A 10,493-nucleotide genomic window follows, 5' to 3' on the forward strand; every position below is an offset into this window, starting at 1 on the left:
CCCTTCTACGTGATTGGGTAAATGTCACGTCCATCATACTAAGCTCGGCGCCCATTGGCTGGATGTCTTGAAGTAAATAACGATCGGCGTAAACAGTCACGCTCTCTTCTTGTTTCATCGATAGTATTAGGCTTTATTTGCCACAAAGAGGAAAGTTATTATATTGTGAGTCAAAAAGTTAGACTTGTAGAATGGATGGAAAGATCTATAAAATGCTCGTTGTAGAGGCTTGATTTATCCGTACATCTCGTTTGATTCCATGGTAACTTTCTTTTGTGGACATGCCAAATCATCAACAAATCAGCTCGGAAGGCTGAAGTAGATAATGTGGTGTTCGTCTTAATAGTCATATTACAGTAAGATGTAAGTAACCCAGGCAGTCAGACATGTCGATCCAGCTATAACCTGAATACAAAGAGTTTAGCTCAAACTAGGCATAGTGAAACAACCTCTACTGTGTTTCCTGTCCTGTGTGCTATTGTGAACTGTGACTTTCAGAAGCTGTCATGAAATCCAGGTAAGATCTCAAGAACACATTTTTTTTATAGTACCTTAAACCATAGTTACAATTAGTCACGTGTGTTGTTTTTGCAGTGGCTCTCTGTTCACAAGGCAGAATCCCTTCCAACCAGCATCCAGAGTGGGAAAGGCACACTACCACCCATCCTGCAACCAGTCCCTCTCCAAAAAACAGAAGAAAACAGTATGTCTTAAACGTAGCACATACAACAAGACACATCTGACTCTAATGTTGCTTTCCTCATATCTGTCACTTCTCTGTTCTTTTGCAGACTTTAAGTCCAGTACATTCAAACCCGCAATCCAGTCCACAACTACAGTCTCTGAGTCCAGAGAGCCAACAGCTGTCTAACAGACATGACCCCCATTTTGCTGCACCAGATGGACAACATCTTTTTTCAGAGTCCTGGCCTACTACCGACTGCGGATCTTCTCCTGCAACATCATCTGACATGGAGATACCTAAACAGTCTGCAAGAGCAGGGAAATCCACCACTTCCTCTGAACTGGGAGTTCAGCAGGATTCAGTGCTGGCAAAGTATGCTTTAATTTCACAGAGTCAAGACCATACCCTCAAACGTAGCCTGTGCCTGTGCCCTATTTTATCCTTTTAAATAGACCTGTAACATTTTTCACTGTGAAAAGTTGCACGATGCAAGACATGACTGAACATGACAATGATAACTGTGATGTGAAGACTGAAAGATAAAAGAAACACATCAGTGGGAACTCTGGGGAACTGTGGGAATGAGTAATTGTAACCAGCTCTGATCTTGTGGCCTTTCAGATACATAGAACGTTTTCGTCACGGTCGACCACAGAGTCGAGAGGCGCGCCAGCAAATGGCTTCTGCAATCGGAGAGGAGCAGCTGCCTTTTTGGTGGATGTCACCATCATCTTTACCTCCCAGTTCAACACCAACTAAAACAGCAGACACAGGTATATTTTCACCTATTATTATCTTTCAGTGCAGGAGTTACTGACTGTTAGCTGCTCCTAAATTCAGGTGGAGATGGTAACATTTCTAGTAAAGTCCTACTGTGGAATCCCTTCCTCTGAACAGATCTGAGAGATGATCACATGCCTGCCATTTTCAGTCCAGCTGGAAAGCATCGACATGACAGATCCCCTTCCCCATGCAGAGGATCTCTTAGTGTGAGTGTACTTGGAATGAGCTGCGATATAACCTGTTATTATATTGTCTTTCTCTACTAAACAGAATAATAGATGTATTGTTTGTAAGAAATGTCTTACTTCCCCAACTCCCTAACCTAAAAATGTATATTTATTTCTTTCAAAAGTTAAAAACAAATGGATACTATAACTATTCTTGTTTTTAATCTTTGCATATACTGTTTTAAAGGATTAGTTGGTCTCCCATGTCCAACTTATGCCATGTTTGTCTGCAAGGGAGACACCTTTTTCCAACTAAGTGTGCATATAAATATTTGCATTTCAACACCACACCACATGTCCATTTGGAAACCTCTGTGTTTACTAAATGCCGGGGAAGCCATCTCTTATGCAACCTTGTTTGATACATTTATGGCTCGCTCAGCCTGCTCATGTCAAATTTATCACGCTCATAAAATTCTAAAAAAACATTAGTATATTTGTTAGCAATTTAAGGCCAGATAATGTGATGGATTAGATTTTTATTTTTTTTTACTCAAATGCTACAAATGTCATTATTTAGTTCTATTTAATTTACAGTGTTGCGAGTGCTTTTAATATAAAAATGTAACGAGCAGAACTGTGGCTTATTGAGAGTACTGCCTGTTGTTTTCTCAGATTTTGTCAGACACCTCCCTGGGTGAATTTGATGACACAGAGATACTACACCTTCAGGAGAAGGCCAGCAGACTTCTGCTCAGAGAGTATGAAGACCAGTGAGTAACATTAATGATAATTCTAATTCCTTTTAATGTAAGTAACTTGTTGTCTTTCTAACAGTGAATGCACTCTGAGTGATGGATCTATCCCTGTCAGCTCAGAGGGCCTGGGGTGCTCTGATTTCTCTTCTCCAGTCAGCGTAGATGAGCCAGTGCGACGACCTTTGATTCCTAGTTTAATAAAATCTACTACAGGTAAGGCAACAGTGTGGTGTAGAATACCATTTCTTGTCTTCTTCCAATGTAAACATGCATAGTGCTGTTCCGTCTTACGCAACTTATAGAATATGACTCTTTTTTTCATAAATGGTATTTTAAACTGTACTGTTGTGGCAGTGTAATTGTGCAATGTGTTGCTTAACATTTACAGCGCAGGCCAGATCCAGATCCAACCGGGCTCAAGCTGTGTCCTCCCACAAATCTGTCCTTCCTTCTTTGGTGCCTCCCACACGTCCGGAAGAGGACATCTTGTTCCAGTGGCGTTTAAGGAGAAAGATGGAGCAGGCCAGAGAGTGGCCTCAGCCCCTGAACCACTCCAGTCTTCAGTCTACCGCCTTTAGCTGGCAGGCACCCAGTTTAAGCCATCCCTCAGCTGGTGGACAGGCTTACAAGGTTGGAGTGCATGATATTTTTTTCAATTGGTTCAATATTTATTTCAGATTTACGTAATAATCTTAATGTCCTCTTTCTTTTGTCATCTCTAGCAACAACAGAGCCCTCCACCTCCTGAACTCACACAAAGAAATAGTCATCCACACGTCATTGCACCCCAGCCAGAAGTCAAAGAAGCGCACAGATCATGTCCCCCGGCATCAGGTCCACCTCCCTCTCCTGTCTATGTTGTCTCTGGCTCTTCTGTCTCTCAACCCCAGAGTATTGCCCATGTTCCTGCCCATATGCATTTACTCTGTGATGTCTTACCCTGTCCCATCCAGTCATCTCATCCTCGTGCACAACAGAACATTTCACAGAGGTTAGACGAGTCCCACACCAAAGTTGTCAGTAAAAAGACCCAAATCCCTGGTAACTCAGCAGATATCGTGACTGATGAACCTATTCGTGAACATATATCATCCTCAACATGTGCTTCATCTGGAGCTATAGAAGAAGAGTGGCCTCTTCACAACAGAAGGTTTGAGAGTAACAAGAAAGAGAAAGCTCAGAGAAAAGAGTCAGAGAAGACTGAGAAGAAGACGGCAACGTCCATCAGAAGACAAAAGAAATCAACAAGGTGAAGTATTGAAACATGCACACGGTGTACAAAAATTCAAGTCTGAATGCTTAATATAGATTTGTTGCAGATATACTGTGGACAAGCAACATACGGATGGCCCCAGCTGTACAAAGAGGAGCTCTCCACATCAAAGACTTCCAAAAAAGGTCATGCCATTGGCTGAACAGCAGCAACAGGAGGGAAGCCAGAGCTTTTCTAGTGAGAGCTGTACTGGTGATTATGCACCACCACCTTCTCCAATCCACAGTGCCTTAGGACAGGTCAGCAAAGGTTCTTTTTTACCAACTTCAACTGTTCTCAGGTTGTTTCTTTCATGCTCTCTATGTAGTTTGACTAATACAAGAGCCTTAAAGAATTGAGGTTGTCTGCTTCTTTGGTCTTAAAGTTTTACCTGCTGCATTAATAACTTGATAACTTGTAAGCAGCGATGCACTGAAAGATATCAGTGTTACTGCTCAGTACACCGTAATTTGTGAGGATTAGTAAATCTTAGATTTAATATTCACTCTTGTTTACATGAAGTGATTTATTAAATGTAAGAAAACCATACACGAGATATTGTGGGAATTTATCCTTCCATGTTGTCTTCAGGAGGTTGACTGTATGTGATATTGTCCTACTAAATAATTTAAGATACACAGCTTCATTACTAACCATGTTAGAATAATATAATAAAAAGCAAAAATTCTTACACTAAAATATACTGCATTTACCACAGCTCTTAAATAGTGCTGCCATTACTCTGCACACTTTGTATTTTTTTAGACATCATCATCTGGTGTAAGCATTGTAATTAAAAGGTGCATTAACCAGTAGGGTGTTCTCTCTGGGCCTTGACAGGTAGTTTCAGAGGTATTGTTCTCTACGGTGGATTCATCACCTGCTCAGAGGTCCCCCGTCACTTTGGCTTCTCCTCCTTGTGCTGCCTCTGCACCTCCACAATCCACAGTTCCTCCATGTAATACACAGAACTCTATGGAGGTCATCTCACAGCTGCTGCAAGAGGCTGAAGGTGAGCTCATGGCAGCAAAGAGCACCAACCTTTTACCCTGTAGTTAATTGTGGAGAATATATTGTGACCTATGAATAGCTTCCATTCCCAGCATTCCAAGCCCCTTTAGGTCAAAAGCCCTCGAACTTTCTGTATTTTTGTTGCACACTTGTGTTCCATGTTGGATTGTATGGTAGTCTTAACTGCATGCTGTTTTTGAGGATTTCAGTACTATTATGGTTCATGCTGATAATATTCCATTATTATCCCTCTCCTTGGCTGATCATTACCTTCACAACAGAACTTCTTTTTTTTTTTTTTTTTTTTTTCCATTTCAGATTCAGATGAAAAGGAGTTTGATGACGACCCTTTGTTACAAGTCCTCCGGAAACAGAGAAAATGGGTAAAGGAGCAAATCAGGTAAAATATAAAGAAATTGTTCATCTGGTCAAAGTGATTGCCATCATTGATGTAAACTGATGTTTTTCCTTAAGGCTGTCAGTCTTAAAATCCTATGAAATGTGGCTCTTACACTCTTACACTCAGAATCATCTAAACATATCACCCCAAATTCCAGAAAAATAATCTTCTATTTTTCTTTTTAGTGAAGTGGACTCTATGTTGAATGAAGTCGTGGATGAACAACAAGATACTTGAACACCAGCAAGAGGCACTTGATGCAGTCACTTTTTTTTATTTTTATAAAAGAAATAAAGTTTATTTGTACTTTTTTTTGAAGAAATATTTCCACATTAAAGAGTTTGGAGATAAGTGTGTGCATCATTAATCACAATCACAATACAGGGCATTTTACAAAAATTTCACAAAAAAAACAGCAGTTTGATACGTGAACGCAGAATATTTACAAAGACTAGTTCCTTGAAACATTATGTAAGATTGATGAATATTAGCAGAACAGTATATACAAACCTCAGAGAGCAGGGAATATTAGAACACTGCCAAGAACAGGACAAATGTGTGTTTTGGCACATGCGGAGTGTTGCTGTGACTGGAGGAGCCTGAAGTTATTTCTGTTTGTGCCTGTGTGTTCTGGCTTCTGTTGCATTTGCTGTCATACATGGTGAATATGGTAGAGTGATCTGATTGTATGGTATTAATGTGATTAGGTCAGGGATCTGGAGTTGTCATTTTCCAGCATAGGTGCAGATATGATAAGGATGCCATCTGGAGAGACTGCTGACTCCAAAGCCATGGTGTCCACTCCCTTTGGGATTCGGTAGCGGCGGTTAAACTGCCGTGTTGTAAACCCAGGACCATCCTTTTAACAAGACAAAAGAAAGTAACACAAATTCAGAGGATAACACCTCATAGCTGTTGTAAATAAACCCAAATAAAAATTTGGAAATGTTCCACCTAAAATACAAACCTTCTTTTCTTCATGCTTTCCTTGAACCTCTATAAAGTCCCCTATGACTTTAACCATGAGGTCCTCTGGGTTGAAATGCTTAACATCAACTTGAACTGTAAATCCAGTGTCATCACAGTTCACCTGCAAAAGTGAGTCAAAATACTGTGTATTATTATATGGAAATAAAATGCCTCTATGCACAATAAATAGCAAGAGCAATAGCATCAGTCCTGTCCAGTCTTGCACTTAAGAGATATCCTTAACAAATTTTGGGTGTGGAACTTCATCTTGACCTTGGAAGCAATAATTTGATGAAAAAAAAAAAGTTCTATTGCATCCTTTTTTGGGGCTTTCAACTGCATCTTGGGGGCCTTCATCTGCTGAAATAAGACTAGATGCAGTTGAATTTTCTGGAAAAGGCTCCTAAGTAGACATTGATTCAGTATTTCTTTACATTTATTCTTTGCTTTAAAAAATGGGGAGACAACTTTTCAAATAGGTAGAGGGGATTCTCAGTTTATTGAACAAGGTACCACTATAAAAAGCCATTTGGTATGAGTTTTTCATAAAATGACCTACCTCTGCAGGGCTGGTATTATCAGTCTCTGGTATCAGTAATTTCGGCGACCAATTATATTGTCCATAGGTACCATTCAGCCGAGGAATGAGAGGTGGTAAAACCTTCTCCCATGGGATACCACCGGCTGGCAGAGTAGGTGGCAGGATGAAGTCCATTTCTAATCAGATGAAAATTAGAAAAGAAGAGTTGACTTGAGAGCAAGTGAGGCAACAATCTTGTCAGACAGACTACATGGCAGACACCACTTACCTGTTCTTAAATTCCCTGACCAAGTTAGTGTGTACGACGGAAAGGACAGCCCCTGTTTAACAGCTCGTGTTCCCCTGCGTGTGTTAAGTCCTGAATGAGATATAGTGAGATCCAGTGATGAACTGGTGCGTCAGCCTGTCTGGCTCCGAGCTCCTCTCCCACTGGGTGCTGGCCGCGACTCACTGTTGTGGTGTATTTTATACTGGGGTTACATAATGAGCTGGGAATCCATAGTGGAGTGGGGCACCTTGCTTCTGTTATGTTCTGGACTAATGCGTACCCTTGGGTGATCAGGCAGGGCCATATAGGATAAGAGTGTATTGTTTGGGCAGGGGCGCAGCTGTTGCGGACTTATTGGCAATTAACGTGTTTATCAGCCATTACCAGTGTTGTAGCCCGCAGTTTATTCCTAGTCATTAGACCTGTTACAAACTATATGCTTAAGGTCTGTTGTCAAGGAAGGTCTATCCAAAAATAAGTTCAAAAGACGGTGTTGTTGACCCTCGTGAGCCGCTGCCAGACAGACAGTGACAGCAGGGGCGTCAAACACATGCCAGAGCACGTGTGCCACCAATAGGACACTTTCACCGCATCACTCATTCTCACAGTGTGGAAGAAGACATATAGTATAGATAGATATAGTAGCCACATGTCACTGGTAAGATATTGTATTACACGTAAAAGTCCTGCATTCAACATCTAGGTAAAAGAACAGGAGCCTCATCAGAAAAATGTACTTGGCAGTATCAAAATAAAAGCACTCATAATGCACAGCATGGTGTAGTGGGTGTTGTGCTATTGTGTAATTCACTTGTGTATTATTTATGTACTAATGTATAAATAGGTTTATAATGTATAAATAGCGGCCTAGGTGGAGCTAATTTTATCTATTTGACAGCTTGTTTGTGTATTTGAACAATATATTAAATTTGATTAACTGGCTTGATTTTTTCTGAATAAAATCTGTACAATTAAAGTAACAAATAAATAGCTGTCAAATGAATATAGTAAGGGAAAAAAGAACAATATTTACCTCTGGAATATAACCTACAATGAAATGGAAGTGCCTATAGTTGTATATACAGTACATGAGTAAATGTAGTTACTACCACTTCACTCTAAATACACAAATAAATTGCAACACACTTTGAAAAAGTACACGTCCATGAAAGGACTCTTAAATATACTGCCCATAAATTAGTTTTATTAAGTTACTCACTGCATCATTAAAAGGACTGTGCTAATACCGCTTGTTCTTGGCACACACTAGTGAAGTCAGAGGGCACATGTTCTCCCTGTTAGTAATGTAGAACCTGTCACTTAAGCTTTGACTGAGGTGACTAAAAATGGCACTGATTATGTTATGACTCATATAGGATGACAGGGAAGTGGCGACATTTGGAGGGATTAAGTTATTGGGTTTCACAACAGGCGCCACTGACTGTCCAGACTTTAGGACACCTCTGTGACAATGCAAAAAATATTAGGGGTATATATAGAGAAATGGCTATTAGGGGTATATATAGAGAAATGGCTCACCGATAGGTCATCAAGCAAAATGTCCATGCAGATTCATAGATTCTAAAGTGATAATGATATTCGAGTATGAGTATGTAAGAAATTCTGCCCTGTCATGGGAAATACAGTACATTTTTTTATTCATCATTCATACAGAAGTAAAAATAGTTTTGGGTACACACTCACATACAAACATTCACAATAAACATTTTTAAGTACGGAAAAAGACTGTTGAATCTATTGTTCAATATCCTGAACAAACCTTAATGCACATCCAGGTCATTAGTAGATAATGTACATGACAATTAACAGTGTCTGCTTTACAAGATTAATTAGCCTACTCCAAAACCAACACTTTCTCAAATGCCAAGGCAAGTAAAAAAACAAATTTCCAAGTCCATACGTGATTAACTTCTGAAAAGATAAAGGATTGCTCTGTTAGTGTCTTACTCAGCCATTGAATTTAGCTCCAGGAATCAGACAAATCATTTTTTTTTTTTAACTTTAGTTTAATAAAGAAAATTCTTTGGTCCATTTTGGTGGATCATTGATTATTTTTTCAAAAGACCTGTCATCAAAAAACATCTCAAGGAATGCCCAGTGGAATTGTAAAGGAGAGGTAATCTCCCACCTCCCCCCACTCTGCTCTGAAGTGCTGGAAGATGATGATCCAAGTTGTAAGGACTGCTACCCACAACAGTAACCCCAGCGCTGACCTTTTAACATCTAGATGAAAAACACAAAACAGTTACTTGACATTAAAGCAATGATCACACACACAATTAAATCATACCATGCTCTGACTTTGCCAAAAGTTTTCTTTAAAAATAGAGCTCAGAAAATTGCAAATATATTGTTTAACAACATTTAAGTACAACATGTCAAAAGTGTTAACAGTGACATAGGTTTAAGTGGTTATGCTCAGGAACAAGTGTCTATCATGCAAATGTTGTCCTAATTATAAGCTTAAGAGTAAGGATGGGCATTATGGACCAAATCAATACTTTCATAAATATATACTTTTAGTAAAATTAAATTAGTACAGTGATGGTTTGTAAAATCTGTGGTATTGATGTAGAAGTTCTGACACTCACAGGTCTTTATCTGAAGCTGTTCCGTGTAGGCTGGCTTCAGAAAGGCTTCCCTGAAAAACCATACAACATTTACCAGCCATAGGAAGGGAAGAAATGCAAAGCCACCTGAGGAAAAAAAGAGGTTGGAAAAAACATAATCAATAACTTTACACTGAATGAATATTTAAGCAAATCTACTCTATACTGCTAATTTTATTTACAAAAGGCTTACGTCAATGGAACTGTACTGATAATACATCCTCCCCTTGACTAAATTAGACTATATCTGACCATTTTAATATAAATATATATTTTATGAAGGCAGGTGTTTACTATACTTGCATGTATCCAGACTTTACAAACCAAATAGGGAGGATGTCAGACTGAATATAAAAATGTCTGTATCGTTGCTCTCTGTCATGATTAACTTTGAAGTACTCTCACCTAAATAATATTTTCGGCACAGACTTAGCTTTTCCTCGTTGGGCAGTCGTTCCAGGTTCATCGTTAATACGTCTCGGTCCTGCTAAAGAAAGAAAAAAGTTTATGTGCAGAACCAGCAGGAGAGGCCAACCCAAAGATATGAATTTTTTGTAAAAGGAGGTGATGCTGATGATGGTTGCGATTAAAACACGTTCGCCCACTGGCCTGGACATGTTTTAAACGAAGTAATCTTAAGAAAACTGTATAAAATCCCAGCGATGAGGGATCCCTGTAGTGCTCGGTGATCTAGTTTGCATTTTCAGATGACTAGAAATTCAACTCAGGCTAACGTTAGCATTTCGTTAGCTTAGCAGTGTAACATTAGGTTGTTTCGACTGTTAAAGACAGCCGTAGCATGAACTACATCGGTCTCCAGATGCTGGGTGAGGTCGTTTTATAATATTTCTACGCATACTGTATGCTATCGTGATACTTTACCTGGTATTTTTAAGGCCAAAAAGTCGTCGCCAGTTCATTAAATGGAAACAATCAAACAACACTTCCTTCTTCTTCGTCTCCTGACTCTCACTCTTCTTCGTCCTCGCTCTTTGTTGTGTTTATGGAAAACACACGCCAACATGCGCT

At 39.5% G+C, this 10,493-nt stretch overlaps 3 protein-coding genes across 4 annotated transcripts; 1 reads left to right on the top strand and 2 right to left on the bottom strand.

Moving 5' to 3' along the window:
- Positions 1-96: 96 nt before the first annotated feature.
- Positions 97-5,645, top strand: proser3 (proline and serine rich 3). Its single transcript, XM_022761966.1, has 13 exons — positions 97-517; positions 595-703; positions 792-1,057; positions 1,307-1,458; positions 1,583-1,674; positions 2,311-2,408; positions 2,509-2,606; positions 2,782-3,023; positions 3,116-3,642; positions 3,713-3,905; positions 4,486-4,657; positions 4,975-5,056; positions 5,242-5,645. Exons 1-13 carry the CDS (start codon positions 507-509, stop codon positions 5,291-5,293), a joined length of 2,094 nt encoding a protein of 697 aa, XP_022617687.1. The 5' UTR covers positions 97-506; the 3' UTR covers positions 5,294-5,645.
- Positions 5,646-5,747: 102 nt separating this feature from the next.
- hspb6 (heat shock protein family B (small) member 6) lies at positions 5,748-7,024 on the bottom strand. The gene is made up of 4 exons (XM_022761969.1): positions 6,835-7,024; positions 6,585-6,742; positions 6,024-6,146; positions 5,748-5,915 (listed from the first exon to the last, which is right to left on the bottom strand). The coding sequence occupies exons 2-4, from the start codon at positions 6,738-6,740 to the stop codon at positions 5,760-5,762; spliced, it is 435 nt and encodes a 144-aa protein (XP_022617690.1). The 5' UTR covers positions 6,741-6,742; positions 6,835-7,024; the 3' UTR covers positions 5,748-5,759.
- A 1,446-nt stretch (positions 7,025-8,470) lies between these two features.
- On the bottom strand, positions 8,471-10,446 carry psenen (presenilin enhancer gamma-secretase subunit). 2 transcript variants are annotated; one of them, XM_022761956.1, is made up of 4 exons: positions 10,347-10,446; positions 9,870-9,948; positions 9,447-9,551; positions 8,471-9,078 (listed from the first exon to the last, which is right to left on the bottom strand). In XM_022761956.1, the coding sequence occupies exons 2-4, from the start codon at positions 9,928-9,930 to the stop codon at positions 8,939-8,941; spliced, it is 306 nt and encodes a 101-aa protein (XP_022617677.1). In that variant the 5' UTR covers positions 9,931-9,948; positions 10,347-10,446; the 3' UTR covers positions 8,471-8,938. The 2 variants fall into 2 exon arrangements, with proteins under 2 accessions (XP_022617677.1, XP_022617676.1); XM_022761955.1 differs by having other exon boundaries at positions 9,870-9,951.
- Between the last annotated feature and the right edge of the window lie 47 nt (positions 10,447-10,493).

The sequence above is a fragment of the Seriola dumerili genome, unplaced genomic scaffold (assembly GCF_002260705.1).
Source record: "Seriola dumerili isolate Sdu_G_001 unplaced genomic scaffold, Sdu_1.0 BDQW01000433.1, whole genome shotgun sequence".
NCBI classification, from domain to species: Eukaryota; Metazoa; Chordata; class Actinopteri; order Carangiformes; family Carangidae; genus Seriola; species Seriola dumerili.